Here is a 20,695-nt window from a genome sequence, read left to right as displayed (position 1 = left end):
CGTACCTGCGACGGGGGCGGGGACTATCGCGTGCGACATCGCAGCATCAGCTTGCGATGTCGCAACGTGCAAAGCCCGCCTTAGGGTCTGAATAGGTTACCCTGTGTTCCTTGGACTTTCGTTTCACACCTGCTTGACACTCACCCATGCCTACTACCCTGTGCTTGTTTACAACTGCAAACTGCTGAATCGTTACAGCTTGTGCTACCACCATCGTCATGCTACCTGAGTTTTCTCAGTGCGATCCGGTGGTCACAAGTATATGATTTGCAGAATTGTGACCCCGTGCCGAATAGTGTCATCTGGATTCTCTCAATAGAAGTAAATCGAGAGCATCAAAATTAAATAAGTCGCATATAACCGCAGGTACACCAGTCATATAAGCGCAGTCACGGGACCGCCCTATTGCATCGGGAATATTGGGGAATCCTGACAGTGTGAGCACCACACCCTATTGGAGGTAACATTCCTACTTTACCCCAAATCTCTTTATGCCTTTTTGCTTTTAATTTATTTATTTTTTGACTTGGGAAATATAATTACATTTAATCAATTATTCCAAGACTCCACTTTACATATTATTTTAAGATTCATGCAGTTTGGATATTTACAAAACTTCAGATGAATTCATTATATTTGCTAATGTTTAAATAGGAAAAGAATCTTTCGCACTAAAAACTCTATGGTTTCTGTACAAGAAAATGGAATTAATGATAACATTTCCTCCATAGTACCAAGGTATTTATAGATCAATGAGACCACCTTCCTCCAGACTGCTAGATGGAAGCCTGCCACTAGGTGGCAGCACACAGCTGCCATATCAATGTAATGTATTTCTCATTGACAGCTGGGTGAAATGCAGAATACGGAAATGTTGGTTTCCATTCATTGTTCCGTTATATTAAGGCTGCCGACCGCGACCCGTCCTGTTAATGAGCTTTGACATTCAACATAGCTAAAAGAAGAACTATTGGTTGTATAGTCACACTACCTATTGTGATCCATCCTATCGTGCTACCGACTGACAGTGTTCCTCTGTTTTTAGGCATCATAAGGGTCCAGAGTCGCATGCACTACCCTATTATTACAGACCACCTCCTTGGACTTTGTCTTGTACCCCTATGGACTTGTAGGCACTTTATTCTCACATGGTCTCACATCACTGCCTCGCCATCCTCCATCACTGCAGACCACTGACTGCTGCTTATAATGTTCTGTGGTTTGCTTTTGAGCCTACCATGTCAGTGCATTCAAACAATTTCTATATTGAGCTCTTTCTGCAAAAAAAATAATTTTTAGGCATTAAAAGGGAGAGTTACAACTTTAAAGGGAACCTGTCACTTCCAGAAACATTATTAACCTGCAAATAAGAGGTTCATTTGTAGCTAAATAGTGTTTAAATCCTGTTTAGCGTGTTTACTAGAGCAGCAGCTACAGGGAAAAAATGCAGTTTTATTCTCCCTGCAGCCACTGGCTTCCAGTCATCGGTGCGATGCAGGGAGCTGTTACAGTCACTGGCACTATACTGTGCGGGTGTAAGCAGCCTCCTGAATCTTGACTGACAGCCTACTCTGCACACATACACTGCACAGCAGGCTGTCAATCAATATGTCGGGGACTGAAAACAGCCGCACATTGTAGTTGTAACGCCCACACCGGTGTCCCCACTTGGTCCTGCCTCCCTTCCCTGGCACGGACATCAGCTTGCTCACCCTCCTGTCTCTCCTGCAGTGGCTACTCCATTCTTGTACCATGCTGCTGTCTCCCAGAGGCTGCTTTCTCATCCGGGTTCCTGCTTCTGCTCTAGGGGATCACACGCTGCCACGCGCTTTTCTTAAAAGCCAGTATAACCTTAACCCGGAAGTGCCTCTCAGGTCAGCTGAGAGGCTGCAGCTATCTAAGGTACTTCCTCCCCTTAGGGAGTGCCTGAACAATGAGTCTAATACGTTGCTAGTTCTCAGTAGGGATGGGCAGTCTGGCTCTTTTTGGTGATCCGGTTCCTATGGCTCCGTTCACCAAAAAGAGCCTGATCTTTCAGCTCGTTATCGTTTCCTTATTAAATATGTGTTCACCCCAGGTGAACACATATTTAAGATTATAGTAACGCCGCTAAAGCACCGCCCACTCGCAGCTAAGCCCCGCCCACTTACAAACGCCCAATTAGATTGCTGAGTGGGCGGAGTATTGATGGCGAAAAGAGACGATTAGATATTTCAGCGGCTCTCACTTGTGATCCGGCTCCTGTCGTTCACAGCAGGGAGCCGGATCTTTGGGTTGGATCGTTGGCGACCGACACATCACTAGTTCTCAGGTCCCCTAGCACTGCACTGCTTTCCCCGCTGCTGCTGCTGATGCATTGTGCTAGTTCCACTGCTAACATGTTTGTGTTCAAGATTACTGCTGCTGTTATGCATAACCCTGCTGCTGCTGCAAGCTACCACCTGGGCCGTTAACCACGATACCCGCTGCTGTGAAGTACCCTCACCAGCTGCTGCTGCATCAATCCATCCTGGTCAAAACCCCAACACCTGCTGCTGCCATTATCTCTCTCAAAAGACTGTCTCTCCTGTACCCCTGGGGCCAGCCGTCACAGCACCAGTGTTCCCGAGTGGCACCCTTTCTCACAGCTGCAGCGTAATATCCTCACCATTAGAGGCTCTGGTGAAAACCAGTTGTGGTTAAGTAGTCAAGCCCCTCAGAGTTGTCTGTGTGCTGTGGCCCAGTGGGAACGCTAAAATCCCTGCTCACCCGGCGAGCATAACAGTAGTGAGCAGTGACAACCTCACCCCGCTCCACTCCAATGATGAAAGCGAGTGGCTGCAGGGAGAATAAAACTTAATTTTCTCCCTGTAACCACTGCTCCAGTAATCCTGACAGACATGATTTAAAATCTTTTTCCCAACAGATTATCTCTATATCTGTGGGGAAATAGTTTTTTTGGAGATGACAGGCTCCTTTTAAAGACATGTTTGAGCTTTTGAGTTGTGAATTTTGGTTTTTAATATCCAAAGGGAGTTAAAAAAGTTTCAGAACACTTAACATTAATTTGGGAAAATTCTCTGTACCTGTCTCTGGTGCCCTTTTTCTTATTTTTTTCTATTAAACCGGAAGTAAAGCTTCAGTAACTATAGTTTTCCCTATAACAATTTTTTGCATCAATTTTCAAGATTTAAGCCTGCTTTACACCATACGATCCAGCATACGATATTGTATGCGATCGTACCCGCCCCCATCGTATGTGTGACATGCTCAATTTGTTGAATGTGCCGCACATACGATTACCCCCGTCACACGTACTTACCCGTCCATACGACCTCGATGTGGGTGGCGAACGTCCACTTCCTGGAGTGGGAGGGACGTTCGGCGTCACATCGACGTCACGTGGCAGGCGGCCAATAGAAGCGGAGGGGTGGAGCTGAGCGGGACGTAAACATCCCGCCCACCTCCTTCCTTCCGCATTGTGGGCCGGGAGTCGCAGGAGGCAGGTGAGATCTGTTCATCGTTCCCGGGGTGTCACACACTGCGATGTGCGCTACCCCGGGTACGATGAACAATCTGACGTTCAATTCATCAGGAATGAACGACGTGCGTGCGATGAACGGTTTTTCGTTCAATCGCAATTGCACGTCGTAGTCACACGCTACAACATACCTTACGATGCCGGATGTGCGTCACTTACGACGTGATCCCGCCGACACATTGTAAGATATATTGTAGCGTGTAAAGCGGGCTTAACAAAGAACCTCTCAATTGCGATAAATGTGTATTTTTCACCTGGAGTAAGTGCCACTGCTTTTCTGTACCTCTCTATTCCAAATATTTCATTCATTTTTCCCTGTGTGTAAATCTAGTCTTTTAAGCCAATGGAGCTAGATCCTCATAGGTTTTCAGTTGATGGCCACACCCAATTGACTTAAAATGACTACATTTACATGCATAAATAGAGAGCGCAAATGCAATACCCAGCCATGGCCACTAATTGGTTGACGGAGCTGTGCTGTGTTCAGCTCCGCAACTGAGAAGTTAAATTTTGGAAAACCCTTTAAGGTACCTACTGAATGACAGAAAGCGTTAAGTGGAGCTGTGGACCTGTTAATTATTTGTTCTTTTATCTCTCCATTCCTGGGACCTGATGAAGCTGGTGTATATACTATATAAATCCTTGTCAGCATGGCTTTATAATCTTGATATTAAGATGAGCATTTTATGATTCCAGATAAAGACTGAGAAATCTTATGAGTCCAAGGGCATCCAGTATCCGCCCATTCAGTCTGACTGACAGCTGCAGGTTGTATTGGGTATTGTGGGATATCAGAAGCAAAAAGGAAAAGCACTGGGGATCTGTCAAATAGGTGGTTTGGAGTTTAAACATTCAATAAGCTATTCTGATAAGGGTTTAAAAGTAAGCACACCAGCCTCATCAGGTTTATTTAATAATGTTTACAGTTTCTATTATGAAATCAAGGGATAGATCAGCTTTATTACTTGTCCATATGTTTTGTTTAGGTATTTGTGGCTTAATAAGTAATGCATGTCATAGAAATAATCCAATTGTTGAAGATGTCACAATATGGTAACCCATCTAACAGTTCTGCTATAATTCGCCATGATCCTTTGCAATCTGTTAAAGAGTAACCAGCATTGTACTAATCATACACAAACAATTTACTATACTAGGAAACTTTGTCATATAGCATATGAGAGAAATCCTCTTCTTTCTCCTCCTGGACTGATTTTTTCATCAAAAAAATTCCCAAATTTACCAGACAAATCTGTTCCAGTGGAATACAGATTTTCCCATTACTGAGATAGGAGATGTCAGTTAGTTCTCATAAAGTTCTATGGAGAACTGTAAATTATATTTCCGGAGAACTTGTAATAGAATGTGTGTATCTACGTCTAAATCCTTCCTCTTCCTCATTCTCCTTCCCCAATTTCTTCTCCTTTTCCTCCCTTTTCCCCTTTCCTCCCCCTTCCCCCTTTCCTCCTCCTTTCCCCTTTCCTCCTCCTTTCCCCTTTCCTCCTCCTTCCCCCTTTCCTCCTCCTTCCACCTTCCTTCTCCTTCCACCTTCATTCTCCTTCCCCCTTTTCTTCTCTCTCCCTGTTCCTCTTCCTTCCCCCGTTCCTTCTCCTTCTACCTTTCCTTCTCCTCCCTTTACTCCTCCTTCCCCCTTTCCTCCTCCTTCCCCCTTTCCTCCTCCTTCCCCCATTCCTCCTCCTTCCCCTATTCCTCCTCCTTCCCCTATTCCTCCTCCTTCCCCCATTCCTCTTCCTTCCCCCATTCCTCTTCCTTCACCCATTCCTCCTCCTTCCCCCATTCCTCTTCCTTCCCCCATTCCTCTTCCTTCACCCATTCCTCCTCCTTCCCCCATTCCTCTTCCTTCACCCATTCCTTCTCCTTCCCCCATTCCTCTTCCTTCACCCATTCCTCCTCCTTCCCCCATTCCTCTTCCTTCCCCCATTCCTCCTCCTTTCCCCATTCCTTTTCCATCACCCATTCCTTCTCCTTCCCCCTTTTCTTCACTTTCCCTGTTCTTCTTCCTTACCCTGTTTCGTCTCCTTCTACCTTTCCTTCTCCTCCCTTTCCTCCTCCTTCCTCCTTTCCTCCTCCTTCCTCCATCCCTCCTCCTTCTCCCTTTCCTTCTCCTTCCCCCTTTTTTTCTCTCTCCCTGTTCCTCTTCCTTCCCCCGTTCCTTCTCCTTCTATCTTTCCTTCTCCTCCCTTTCCTCTTCCTTCCCCCTTTCCTCTTCCTTCCCCTTTCCTTCTCCTTCTACCTTTCCTTCCCCTACCTTTCCTTCTTCTTCTCCCTTTCCTTTACCTTCTCCCTTTCCTTTTCCTTCACTTTTTTCTTTTCCTTTCTTTCCAACTATCATCTCTTATCTCAATAAAAAGAAAATCTCTCTTCATTGAATACAGTTTTACAAACTTTACTCATGGATTGGATCTAGTAGGAGAAAAGAGCAGATTTCTTTAATTCGATATATTGCACAGTTTCTTATTTTCATGTGTACTATTGATTTATTAAATAAAAATGAAAGAATTAAATTAAAATTTAGATGAAAAATTAAATATGAAAGACTCTTTGAAGATTCCTTTATTTTTACTTATAGGGTTATTCCCCAAAAATTGAATAGATGGATACTTGCTGATCGCTGGGGTTACGTCTGCTGGGAGTGCCAGCTTCAGAGCCCTGTTCATTATCTGAGGGACTGTCTGACATAACTGACCACCACTCAGCAGTACAATAGACAATTAATGGAGTGAAGACCGTGCATGAGCATGTATGCTCTAATGAGGAAGGAGACACAGAGCCACATTCTCCTTGTGGGTCTCAGTGGTTGATCAGCAAGGTATTCTGTTGAAAGGGAATAACTCCATTTTTGGGAATAACCCTTTCATGGATTTGTAACCTTTCCATTTTCCTATCTTACTATTTTAGAATGCTGATGGCACTTCTTAACACTCAAGTGTGAACAGGTGCATACTAAACATGAGCTATATTATGACAAAAAGAGACAGTTGCACTCTGAAATGCTAAGATATGTTAACAACGAATATAGGAATATTAACATGCATTACTGCTAAAAAATACATATAAAAATTGAGATACTTAGTATATAAAAAAGGCCAGTTCTATGTAAGCCCAACAGCCAACGTCAAGGCGTATCCCTTAATGTTGGATCCCTATCTACTCTAATGCCTCTCTTTGGGGTATAAAAACAAATTTATGGGGGAATAAGAACCTGGTAATACAGAATTAACTCGAAGAGAGGCATTAGAGTAGATAGGGACCAACATTAAAGGATACGCCTTGACGTTGGCTGTTGGGCTCACATAAAACTTGCCTTTTTTATATGTTAAATATCTAAATTTTTTATGTATTTTCTTAGTGGTAAAGTATATTCATATTCCGATTTTCATTGTTAATATAGCTTAGCATTTTAGAGTGTAACTGTCTCTTTTTGTTATTATGTATCTTACTATGCTTTGATATTTTGTCAGAAATCAATGCAAAATATGAACAGGGCTTTAGACATGCCCGCTGAAGACAAAGTGTCGTATCAATGGAAATAAGTTTTCTTGTGCTGTTGGTTTGACGATGTTTCTCTGCTCCTATAAACCTCTGTCTGAATCTCCTGTTCTCACAACATTGGAAATCTGATTCCTTCTTTAATTCTTCTTCAACAACAATACGCTTTTGTCTTCAGATTTGTTACAATTCTCTAGTGATTATGTAATTATGATAAAAGGTCCTTGAAGTCATTCTTAGCTGTGTTCACACCTACACTATATTGGCAAAATTTTAAAAGGTTTTTTTTTTAGGGGGATGGGAACTTTGGGGTTTAGTCAACACAATAAGTGCTGGTGTATTGCGATTACTTGCTGGGTCAGCAGTGTCATTGTGCGGGTATAAATACATTGCATTCTTATCACTGCCGATACTTTCTTCTAGGGATTAGTGGGGTCCAGGAGTTGGATGACTTCAGCATATAATGCCATATTCTTAAAAGACGACAATTACAGTGGTAGGAAATCTCCGTTCTTCTTAAATAATGCATGTTTTCAAAAGTCAGGAGTTTCTTGTGATACTACACTATGTATCCTAGACATACAAAACCCTGTTATCATGCCATCTATGGCGGAACAATTACATTGTGGTATGGGGCTAGTTGTTCATTTATTGCTTACTAGCTGTAGTACCTGGCGTTGCCCAGTATAGTAACTAAGTGTCTCTTTGTCTCTCTCCCACTTTCCCTCTCTCCCACTCTCTCACCCTCCAACTCTCTCTGTCTGTTGTCTTCTGTCTGTCCCTCTCTCTGATAGTATCTCCCTGTGTCTCTGTCTGTCTCTCTATCTCTCTCTGTCTGTCTCTTTCTCCTTGTCTCTCTCTATCTGTCTTCTCTGTTTCTCTCTGTCTCTATCCATCTCTCTGTCTCTCTCTCTGTCTCTATCCATCTCTCTGTCTCTCTCTCTGTCTCTATCTATCTCTTTGTCTGTCTCTCTCTATCCATATCTGCACCAAAATCATATTACCTCACAAATAAGCTTCTTATACTAAGAATGTCCATCGTTGCCTATAGCAACCAATCACAGCTCCTATTAATGACCTGTAACAAAATAGAAGCACAGCTGTGAGTGTGTGTCTCTTTCTGTGTGTCTCTTTCTTTGTATGTGTCTAGTTATGTTTGTCTTTCTGTGTGTCTCTTTCTGTGTGTGTATCTTTTGGTGTGTGTCTCTTTCTGTTTTTGTCTCTTTCTGTGTGTGTATCTTTTGGTGTGTGTCTCTTTCTGTTTTTGTCTCTTTCTGTGTGTGTATCTTTCGGTGTGTGTCTCTTTCTGTATATGTGTCTCTTTCTGTGTGTGTATCTTTTGGTGTGTGTCTCTTTCTGTATATGTGTCTCTTTCTGTGTGTGTATCTTTCGGTGTGTCTCTTTCTGTGTGTGCGTCTCTTTCTCTGTGTGTTGGTCTCTCTGTGTGTCTTTCTCTGTCCATAATAGGAGTCTATAATTACAGCTCCATTCCCAGCTCCATTGACTTTAATGTAAGCAGGTTTTTTGGTGAATAACTGTAAAATTTTCCTCTCAGAACATAGTCTATGACATTTCCTGAGTCACATGGGGTGGCTGTGCAAAATTTTCTGAATGTAAATGCGACAGTGCAGACTTCTTTAGTGGATATACACATGCACACATACATACACTCATACACACACATATAGAGACATACATCATACATACATACATACATATGTACACACACATACACATACATACATCATACATACATACACACACATACATACACCCATACACATACAGTACAGACCAAAAGTTTGGACACACCTTCTCATTCAAAGAGTTTTCTTTATTTTCATGACTCTGAAAATTGTAGATTCCCATTGAAGGCATGAAAACTATGAATTAACACAAGTGGAATTAATACTTAACAAAAAAAGTGTGAAACAACTGAAAATATGTCTTATATTCTAGGTTCTTCAAAGTAACCACCTTTTGCTTTGATTACTGCTTTGCACACTCTTGGCATTCTCTTGATGAGCTTCAAGAGGTAGTCACCGGAAATGGTCTTCCAACAGTCTTGAAGGAGTTCCCAGAGATGCTTAGCACTTGTTGGCCCATTTGCCTTCACTCTGCAGTCCAGCTCACCACAAAGCATCTCGATTGGGTTAAGGTCTGGTGACTGGAGGCCAGGTCATCTGGCGTAGCACCCCATCACTCTCCTTCTTAGTCAAATAGCCCTTACTCAGCCTGGAGGTGTGTTTGGGGTCATTTTCCTGTTGAAAAATAAATGATGGTCCAACTAAACGCAAACCGGATGGAATAGCATGCCGCTGCAAGATGCTGTGGTAGCCAATGCAGGTTCAGTAGGCCTTCAATTTGGAATAAATCCCCAACAGTGTCACCAGCAAAGCACCCCCACACCATCACACCTCCTCCTCCATGCTTCACAGTGGGAACCAGGCATGTAGAGTCCATCCGTTCACCTTTTCTGCGTTGCACAAAGACACGGTGGTTGGATCCAAAGATCTCAAATTTGGACTCATCAGACCAAAGCACAGATTTCCACTGGTCTAATGTCCATTCCTTGTGTTCTTTAGTCCAAACAAGTCTCTTCTGCTGCTGCCTGTTCTTAGCAGTGGTTTCCTAGCAGCTATTTTACCATGAAGGCCTGCTGCACAAAGTCTCCTCTTAACAGTTGTTCTAGAGATGTGTCTGCTGCTAGAACTCTGTGTGGCATTGACCTGGTCTCTAATCTGAGCTGCTGTTTACCTGTGATTTCTGAGGCTGGTGACTCGGATAAACTTATCCTCTGCAGCAGAGGTGACTCTTGGTCTTCCTCTCCTGGGGCAGTCCTCATGCTAGCCAGTTCCTTTGTAGCGTTTGATGGTTTTTGCCACTGCACTTGGGGACAACTTCAAAGTTTTCCCAATTTTTCGGACTGACTGACCTTCATTCCTTAAAGTAATGATGGCCACTCGTTTTTCTTTACTTAGCTGCTTTTTTCTTGCCATAATACAAATTCTAACAGTCTATTCAGTAGGACTATCAGCTGTGTATCCACCAGACTTCTGCACAACACAACTGATGGTCCCAACCCCATTTATAAGGCAAGAAATCCCACTTATTAAACCTGACAGGGCACACCTGTGAAGTGAAAACCATTTCCTGTGACTACCTCTTGAAGCTCATCAAGAGAATGCCAAGAGTGTGCAAAGCAGTAATCAAAGCAAAAGGTGGCTACTTTGAACATCCTAGAATATAAGACATATTTTCAGTTGTTTCACACTTATTTTGTTAAGTATTTAATTCCACATGTGTTAATTCATAGTTTTGATGCCTTCAATGTGAATCTACAATTTGCAGAGTCATGAAAAAAAAGAAAATGTTTTGAATGAGAAGGTGTGTCCAAACTTTTGGTCTGTACTGTACATACACACACACACACATACTACATACATACATACACACATACATACATAATACATACACACATACATTCATAAACATACATAAATACACACTCATATACACACACATACATACACTCATACACATACATACATACACACACACACACACACATACATACATACACTTATACACATACATACATACACACATACATACATCATAAATACACACATACATACATCATACTGTACATACACACATACACATACATACATACACTCAGCTTTATATATTACCTTTTTAACATTGTTAATATGATAGATTTCTCTATAATTGTTTACAACAATTTAGCTGCAGGATATCTGATCCTAAGAGTGCTGAAGCCCTGTCCTTCACCTCTAAGGCCTCTGACACTCACGTGCCGCCGGTCCTGTGTGCCATTTTTTGCACGGACCGGAGACACGTGCACACGGGGACCTAGGTAATCCCTATGGTTAGGAGACACGTAAGTATTTTGAAACGGAACGTGTGTCTGTTCCGTACTTACGTGTCTCCGTTTGTTAAAAACGCTGACATGTCCATGTTGCTCCGGCAGCACGGGTGTCACACGGCCTGCACCTGTACCACATGGATGTATTGTGGATGCGGTCCCGTGTGACACGCGCCGGAGAAAACACACGTGAGAGTAAAAAAAAAAAAATAAATCGTTACCTTCTCCAGCCCTCCTGTCTCTGCCGCTGCTGTCACTTGCTGCCGACCGCCGCTCATTATACTCATTTAATATTCACTTCACTGCGGCCGGCAGCAGCAGCAGCAGCGGGGAGCCGGCAGGGCTGGAGCCGAAGATCAGCACATTGGACAGCAGCAAGGACCACGTGAGTATGCAAAAATACCGGTTCTCCGTGTGTTATCGTTGATAGCACACGGAGAACACACGTGGCCCGCACGTACCAGAGACACGTCCTTACCTACACGCAACACGCAGGGTAAATACGTGTCTCACGGCACGTGCGTGATTTTCACGTGTGTCGGAGGCCTAAGGCTGTCTGAGCACAGTGAGTTTTTAATGTGTTTTTTTATGCAGATTTGATGTATATTTGACGCAGATTTGGTGCAGAAAATAATCTGCAGCATGTCAATTGTTGGTACATTTTTTCCTGTGTTTTTTAACCCTTCCACCCATTGACTTCATTATGGAAAATGCATTGCACTAAAAACACGTGCGTTTTTTGGTGCATTTTTCTGCCAGAAGGCACAGATTTGATACAGAAAATTTCTGCACCAAATACTAAACATGCGCACATAGACTTATGGGGATATCACCTGATTTAGAAATTAGTCTTTTCCATTTTGCTGCTGTTTGTGTTGCGTTCTATCACCATGGAAAGTGTTGCCATGCAGATTTACTATCCTTAGGCTATTTTCACACATTATTCCCATCTCCAAGATCCTATCCCAATATGTAGTAGGTGTAATAATATTAGCAATTACCTCCAATTAGAAATGTAGTATATTCTCCTGATAAGCCATGTCTCTTACCTCATGTGGAACGGAATGAGGTAATAGTGGGAAGCGGATATGCAAGACCCGGCAGCAGCTGCAATCACTTGGAAGCTCCGGAACTGAGCATTTCCAGCCACCGGTACTAAGAACTGCTGATCGTCGGGAGCTCGGGTGTCAGACCCCGGCCAATCAGACATTGATGACCTATCCTAGGTATAGGCCAGCAATGTAAAAGTAGTGCACAACCTCTTTAATTAATATGGTTATCAGTTTATATTTCATACTATAAAGATATGGATATAAAATATATACAGTTAGGTCCAGAAATATTTGGACAGTGACACAAGTTTTGTTATTTTAGCTGTTTACAAAAACATGTTCAGAAATACAATTATATATATAATATGGGCTGAAAGTGCACACTCCCAGCTGCAATATGAGAGTTTTCACATCCAAATCGGAGAAAGGGTTTAGGAATCATAGCTCTGTAATGCATAGCCTCCTCTTTTTCAAGGGACCAAAGGTAATTGGACAAGGGACTCTAAGGGCTGCAATTAACTCTGAAGGCGTCTCCCTCGTTAACCTGTAATCAATGAAGTAGTTAAAAGGTCTGGGGTTGATTACAGGTGTGTGGTTTTGCATTTGGAAGTTGTTGCTGTGACCAGACAACATGAGGTCTAAGGAACTCTCAATTGAGGTGAAGCAGAACATCCTGAGGCTGAAAAAAAAGAAAAAATCCATCAGAGAGATAGCAGACATGCTTGGAGTAGCAAAATCAACAGTGGGGTACATTCTGAGAAAAAAGGAATTGACTGGTGAGCTTGGGAACTCAAAAAGGCCTGGGCGTCCACGGATGACAACAGTGGTGGATGATCGCCGCATACTTTCTTTGGTGAAGAAGAACCTGTTCACAACATCAACTGAAGTCCAGAACACTCTCAGTGAAGTAGGTGTATCTGTCTCTAAGTCAACAGTAAAGAGAAGACTCCATGAAAGTAAATACAAAGGGTTCACATCTAGATGCAAACCATTCATCAATTCCAAAAATAGACAGGCCAGAGTTAAATTTGCTGAAAAACAGCTCATGAAGCCAGCTCAGTTCTGGAAAAGTATTCTATGGACAGATGAGACAAAGATCAACCTGTACCAGAATGATGGGAAGAAAAAAGTTTGGAGAAGAAAGGGAACGGCACATGATCCAAGGCACACCACATCCTCTGTAAAACATGGTGGAGGCAACGTGATGGCATGGGCATGCATGGCTTTCAATGGCACTGGGTCACTTGTTTTTATTGATGACATAACAGCAGACAAGAGTAGCCGGATGAATTCTGAAGTGTACCGGAATATACTTTCAGCCCAGATTCAGCCAAATGCCGCAAAGTTGATCGGACGGCGCTTCATAGTACAGATGGACAATGACCCCAAGCATACAGCCAAAGCTACCCAGGAGTTCATGAGTGCAAAAAAGTGGAACATTCTGCAATGGCCAAGTCAATCACCAGATCTTAACCCAATTGAGCATGCATTTCACTTGCTCAAATCCAGACTTAAGACGGAAAGACCCACAAACAAGCAAGACCTGAAGGCTGCGGCTGTAAAGGCCTGGCAAAGCATTAAGAAGGAGGAAACCCAGCGTTTGGTGATGTCCATGGGTTCCAGACTTAAGGCAGTGATTGCCTCCAAAGGATTCGCAACAAAATATTGAAAATAAAAATATTTTGTTTGGGTTTGGTTTATTTGTCCAATTACTTTTGACCTCCTAAAATGTGGAGTGTTTGTAAAGAAATGTGTACAATTCCTACAATTTCTATCAGATATTTTTGTTCAAACCTTCAAATTAAACGTTACAATCTGCACTTGGATTCTGTTGTAGAGATTTCATTTCAAATCCAATGTGATGGCATGCAGAGCCCAACTCGCGAACATTGTGTCACTGTCCAAATATTTCTGGACCTAACTGTATGATACAAATACTTGTTAGGGTTTCTACGAGGCTCGGAATGGACTGATCATAGATTTGGACACTAACATTTTTCCCTATCATAGTCAATGTCATCAGAAGATCCGATTCCTAATACAATACATCTTCAAACATGAATAAGTATCCATTAAGTATTATATTTACCCATCACCATCGACTGCAGGAACAAGTAGGAGAGCAGATGAATCCTAGGAGCAGATGACATCACACCTGTGTTGGGACCTATTAGGCATTTTGGGAGTAATAAGAAATACAGAGTTCATTACTTAGTGCAGCTCAAATGGGTAGAGACCCAGCACAGGATCAACGGCTTGTGAGTAAACCTTTGTTTGTTATTTTTAAGCCCTGTATACTTATAGACAAACCCCTTTAATAAGCTTTCCAATTACTTCAATGGGAAAATGTGCCTATAGTGAACATTATACATTATTTAGCTTGGGGGGAAAAATAGCACCATGTGAGTTCTTGCTATCGAAATAAAATGGAAGCAAAAAAATTTTGCATACACAAAAAATGTTGAAAACCACTCAAAAAAAAAATAAAATAAAATAGTAATGATAACAATAAAAAATAATAAAAATAAATGTAAAAATAATAAGAATAGATAAAAAATATCATAAATAATAATATTGATATTAATAATACTACTAATAATAATTTAATAGGAATACAATAATACTAATAATAATAAATGTAAATTATTAAAAGTAAATAAATAAAAATGTATAGTAATAATAACCATAAATGTAAAATAATACTAATAATTAAATAATAATAATAATAATAAATGTAAAAAATAAGAAAAATAAATAATAACAAATAGTAATAATAATAATAATTATAATAATAAAAATGATACAATAAATGTGAAGAATAATTTAAATAAATAATAATAATTGTAAAAAATAATAATAAAAAACTAATAATAATGCATGTTAAAAAATAATAATAAAAATAAAAAATAATAAAAATAAATATAAAAATAAAAAAAATAATTGTAATAATAATAACAACAAATAATAATAAAAATAAATAAATAAAAATAATGAAATAAATAAATAAAAATTACTACTACTATTAGTACTACTACTAATAATAATAATAATAATAATTGTAAAAATAATAAAAATAAAAAAATAGTAATAATAAGAAAATAATAAGAATACAAATAAATATATATTTAAAAACTCACTGTAACCCCAAACTTAAATTATAACTCTTCTCATCTTTGTCATATTCTCAACATGAGTCACTTACGTTCTCTGGCTGGTTACCTACAATGACGTTTTCCTTCCCATAAGCATGACTGAAAACGTGGTCTAGCTGCGTATCTCATATTCAGCCGTGTGTCACCCTCTCTTCCCTGTTTTTTACACTCGAATTTCAGAACTAATTGTTCTTGTCACAAGGATCTTACCCGTCCATCTATTTTGTTGAATATCCCATTACAACTTTAGGCTTCCATCACACATAGAACACATTATTTTTATTACTTGTAAAATATAACATGATTTTTGTGCACCTTTTTGTGTTTTTTTTAACACGTGTTTTTTTTTCTACAGACTTGCCTATGATAAAGTGCATGAAACAGCGCTCTGCTTAGAACATACTGCAATTGAAAAAAAACTACAACTACATACCAAAAAAAGCACAAAGGTTTATGAAATTTGGGATTCTGCCAAACCACTAAGTAAATATAATTTAAAGGTGCACGGTAGTATAATTTAGCATTCAATTGTAGTATTATATTTCTTAAGCCTTCTTTGTATGTAACGTCAATTTTTTAAATAAGTTACAAGCAGTGAGTGTGAGCATAACACTCAATTATCTGCTTTTACTCAAGGCAGAAAGGCTAAATTATTTTATTTTTTCCTCCTCACCATGGTCAATGATTTTTCGATATGAATACATATACGTCATGTGCAATTTACAGTCATATAAGTACTAGGATTTTGTTTCGTTGACCAGTAAACATATTTTTGGGACCATACAATCATCAATTGATGGGAAACTGTCTCTAATTTTGTGCCAAATCTCTGAGTCTAGTCTTGGTAAGATCATCAATGAGACTTCCAAAATAGAAGGGTCTAAGAACCATCAAAGTTTCTTACCAGATCCCATTGTATAACTTGCTCAATGGTGTTCACTGTTCAGTCTTCTCCTGTCCAGTTTTCAGTCCTGTCCCTTCACGCGGGACCTCAGTTATAAATGTCACAGTTTCACCTTAGCTAACAGGAAATTGTGGGGAGGAGTAGCATATTTTTTCATGTGTTTTGATGTCAGGGTGAGTAGGAGTAGGCGTTCTGGTTTCTTCTATATGTAGATCTCTTAAAGAAGTATTAAAAAAAAAATAATGAAAACTAAAAATGTGGATTCATGTTCCTGGCTTTCAATGGAAACCAAGAATGTGGATTCATGTTTCTGGTCTTCTGTGGAAACCAAGAATGTGGATCCATGTTCCAGGCCTTCAATGGAAACCAAGAATGTGGATTAATGTTCCTGACCTTCAATGGAAACCAAGAATGTGGATTCATGTTCCTGGCCTTCAATGGAAACCAAGAATGTGGATTCATGTTTCTGGTCTTCAGTGGAAACCAAGAATTTGGATCCATGTTCCTGGCCTTCCAATGGAAACCAAGAATGTAGATTCATGGTCCTGACCTTGAGTGGAAACCAAGAATGTGGATTCATGTTTCTGGCCTTCAATATACCCAGGAATCTGGAGAAGGATATCAGTAGACGATATGACCAGCATCGGTCTTAGCCCTTTTTTGTTTGAGGAGAGAACTAACTGGACATATTAATTTCACCCATTGTATAAGTTTAGATAAAGCTCTTTGATTGGTCAAATAAGTTTTTATGGAAATGTTTGATTCCGATCATTGGCATAACAGTGTTCAACCAACCAAGTAACAAGTAACCTAAAATCAGAACATGTCTATGAGAGGGATTTGCTGCCAACTGTAAGCAAACTTTTGGTAGACCACTAATTTCTATACAGTTTCCATCAGTGAGGGTAAAAGAGCCTTTAAACATGTTATTTAATGGCATGGATCAGCCATTCTCCTTTATCTAGAAAATCTGCCTTGATAATTCCATAGAGTCAAGATACTCTGCTACCTCAAGATTAGGAGACCCAATGACAAAAAAAGCCTTTGACTATATAACAGAGAGGATATTTGCCCAACTAATTTTTGCTCTCAGGCAAGCATATATCTTTAATTTGAAAATTAATATCAGGACTCTTTCATTTAAAGTGAATCTGTCAATTGTTTTTTTTGTATGTAATTTGAAAGCAGCATGTGTACCGCCCCGCGGGCTCGGCTGCGACCACCGAGCCGCTCGGATCCGTGCTCGTACTGCGGGTGGTGGCTCAAGCCTCTCACGGACCCGGGGGTCATGTCGCTCTGCAAGGGAGTTGGCGCTACACGCGGGAACTTGGGTGAGGAGTTCCACGGCCGGGGCCGCGGTGGTTTGGTTTGGATTGTAAGTTCGTGACGCCACCCACGGGTCGTGGTGAATGGATGGACACCACCGCTGCCGTTGACTAGGCCTCCCGGGGACGGTGTTGTGCAGCTTGGGGTTGACCCCTCCGTGGGTAGGGGAGTGATAGTCCCGGGGGCCCGAGGGAGGTGCTGAGGCGGGGGAGCGGGTTGGACACTGATGCGGTGCGGCGCGGTGCGCGGCCCGAAGGCACTGGTGTACTCACTCTGACACAATACACTCGAGTCTCTGGTAAACCAAATGGAGTGATGAACGGGGCCCGCAGCCGGCTGCAGCTTCTCCCGGTATAGGTTGGTGGTTTCCGCCTTTCTCCTGCACCTCTGTGTGTAAATGTTTGACTCCTATGCCTAGACACCGGTAGTCCGCTCCCCGACTTGTATATGCCATCGTAGCCCGTTTGCCCGCAGACGCTGGCCCTTTGGGTCTCTATGCCTTGGCGGTGGCTTTACCCTGTATGGTTGGGCTGTTGTCTTCTAACGGGACTTGTGTGGGACAGGTCCTTAAGTCCAGTCCGCAATCAGTTGATTCGACTCGGCCCTGTCGGTTCGGGACTTCATCTGGGTCTGAGTACCCCTCGTGCTCCGGTTTCTAATTGGTTCCCCGGTTCGGTACCGGCAGGCCACCGCCCGACCCCGGTCCCTATGGTTCCACCGGCTGTAATCCCAGCTCCTGCAGGCGGCCACCACCATCTGCCTCCTTGCCAAAGGTGACTGGGCTTCGACCCAGCCACCGGAGTAGTCTATGTCAGGCCTGGGCGCAGGTCTGCCCTTGGACTCAACCTCCCTCCTTCACTGTCAAAACTACTCTGCACTGTCAACTTGAACTTGTGTCTCTCTTTTCCCGCCTCCAGGCCTGTGAACTCCTCGGTGGGTGGAGCCAACTGCCTGGCTCCGCCCACCCCTGGTGTGGATATCAAACCTGGAGGGTGGTGACAAGGTTTTTAGTTTGACTGATGTCACCTAATCGTGATGGGGTGTGGTGTTGTGACTACCTGGGACGACCTGACTAGTCCAGGTTGTCACATTCCCCCTTGGTTTAATGCAGACCGTCCGCGGGCTGCCCGTCCATCACTGGTTTATTTTTGTTTCTGAAAAGTAGACGGGAACACAGTGCAAGTATACTAACATTTGTACAAACTTTTACATTTTTAGCTTTTCAAATCTTCCCTTACGGGAGGCACATACTTGAACGTTACAAATATAAAACATTTTTCTTAATACGGGAAGCGGGTCCTCCAGTCACCCACCCAAACAACCTAGCCTTGATGCTGCCCCTAAGAAGTGGGCAGCAGCCCTTTTCCCCAGTCCAGGAATGGGCCTAGGTGTGTTTAACGGGACGGGTGCAGGTTTCACAGTCCTTTCAGAGGTCCCACGTCCAGGGGACCCCTGACTCGGAGGATGGCCACCGGTTGTAGTGGTGGCGGGCCTTGTCCAACAGCTTCCCGCAGGCCCATCCTCCAGTCTGCCTCTCCGGAGGCGGTGAAACCGGATGGCCGATTAAGGGAGGCATTATTTACAAGCCCAAAAGTTTTTGGGTGGCCTGCCAGTTCTCGGCCTTGTCTTTGAGTAAAATGGGGCAAAATAAAGTCCCAATGGGGACGGGCAGTATGGTCCCAACAGGGACTGTGTCACATTGGCAGCCGGGTTCCACTGCCTTTAATCTTGGTCTTCATCCTCCTCGTACTCAGCCTCAATGGTCACTCCAAGGCTGTACGGCGGGGGAGGGGACTGGGGCCGCTCTGGGGCGCTGCGACCCTCTCTCAGGCGGACATCCAGGGCAAACCAGCCCCTCTCCCCACAACGACGGGTATATTGGACCAAGTCGCCGGGTAGCAGGTCACGATCCGGGTGACCATAGGGTAGGTGCGGGTTTACATCTCTGCGGGAGAAGAACACTTCGGCCTCCAGGCCAGGCTCATAAATTAACCCCCATCTGCGGTCACAGTCAAACCTCCAGACCTGGCCCTGGTACTTTTGGCCTCGTACCCGGTAGGTGGCACTCCACAGGTTGTCCTTCTCCCGGATCGTGCGGGCGAGGATTTCGGCTTTCCTTCTTTCGCAGGGATCAATCTCCCGGCCCATCTGGTTTGGCCGTCGCTCCCAGTACGGGGCGTCTGCGTGCCCGGGGTCTCTACAGGTGGTGGTCTGGCCCAGCTAGAGCTCCCCGGTGGCGGCCACGACTGTCACCCTCTGTGGGCAACTCCACTGTGTCGCGGCCGGCTCTGCTGCCTTGCAGCGGCCTCCCCTCGGGACCTCAGCCGAGGCCCTAGACCAGGGAACGGCCTGCCTCACCTTCGGGGCCTTCTTCCGGGTGACGCTCTCCTCCTCAGCCGGGTGGACTGCCGGGGCCGGGGCCTCTCTGGGTGTCGCCTTCGCGACACCCTCCTGGTGCTCCGGTTTCTAATGGTTCGGTACCGGTGGGCCACCGCCCAACCCCGGTCCCTATGGTTCCACCGGCTGTAATCCCAGCTCCTGCAGGTGGCCACCACCTTCTGCCTCCTTGCCAAAGGTAATTAATTAAAAAAATATTTTGTATGTATTATAGACCATCGTATTCGTTTTTTTCTTTTTTGGTCTTATTAGTAAACCCCAAAGTGGTCTTATGGTCCTCTTGTACCCCTGCACCCCTAAAAATAACGTTTGTAAAAATAATAAATAAAAAATACACATAGATGAATACATAGGATACGGTGTATGTGTGTATATATATGTATATATAGTGTATTCTGGGGTGTGGTACGGGCGTCATCACTTAAACTGTCCTTTGTGATGTTCTCCTTGCCAAAGGTGACTGGGCTCCGACCCAGCCACCGGAGTAGTCTATGGCAGGCCTGGGCGCAGGTCTGCCCTTGGACTCAACCTCCCTCCTTCACTGTCAAAACTACTCTGCACTGTCAACTTGAACTTGTGTCTCACTTTTCCCGCCTCCACACATGATGTAGGGACAGAGAGCCTGATTCCAGCAAAGTATCACTTAATTTACTGGGTTCAAGAGTTGTGATAGAATCGATTTTCTGTGTCGCAGATTTAGCAGTGCTCAGAATGCTGAGCTGTGTATATTCCTGCCTACACTACAGATTGGTAGATTTCCGTGTACACTGTATATTGACAGAAAGCTGCTAATCAGTGGTGGGGACATGATTATACCAGAATGCATGTGTTACGCTAGCACCCGCCACCACCCCTTCACTAAGAATTTTTTACTGGATTTTCATCCCTTCAACTTTGGAACAAAACTAAGTGGCAAAGCATCATCCATAATATTCTTAATACCAG

The 20,695-nt window shown here is 42.9% G+C and overlaps 1 protein-coding gene across 1 annotated transcript in view; it reads right to left on the bottom strand.

Moving 5' to 3' along the window:
* IL2RB (interleukin 2 receptor subunit beta) overlaps positions 1 to 16,079 on the bottom strand; it is a 63,081-nt gene extending 47,002 nt beyond the window's left edge. The window contains exons 1-2 of the mRNA XM_075320834.1: positions 16,028 to 16,079; positions 14,061 to 14,138 (exon numbers count right to left, since the gene is read on the bottom strand). Of these exons, the coding sequence (XP_075176949.1) occupies positions 14,061 to 14,138; positions 16,028 to 16,037 (88 nt within the window). The 5' untranslated portion in view covers positions 16,038 to 16,079. The remainder of the gene's footprint in view (positions 1 to 14,060; positions 14,139 to 16,027) is intronic.
* Positions 16,080 to 20,695: the final 4,616 nt, after the last annotated feature.

This window comes from Anomaloglossus baeobatrachus, chromosome 8 (genome assembly GCF_048569485.1).
Source record: "Anomaloglossus baeobatrachus isolate aAnoBae1 chromosome 8, aAnoBae1.hap1, whole genome shotgun sequence".
NCBI classification, from domain to species: Eukaryota; Metazoa; Chordata; class Amphibia; order Anura; family Aromobatidae; genus Anomaloglossus; species Anomaloglossus baeobatrachus.
This window is presented reverse-complemented; position numbering and strand designations above follow the sequence as displayed.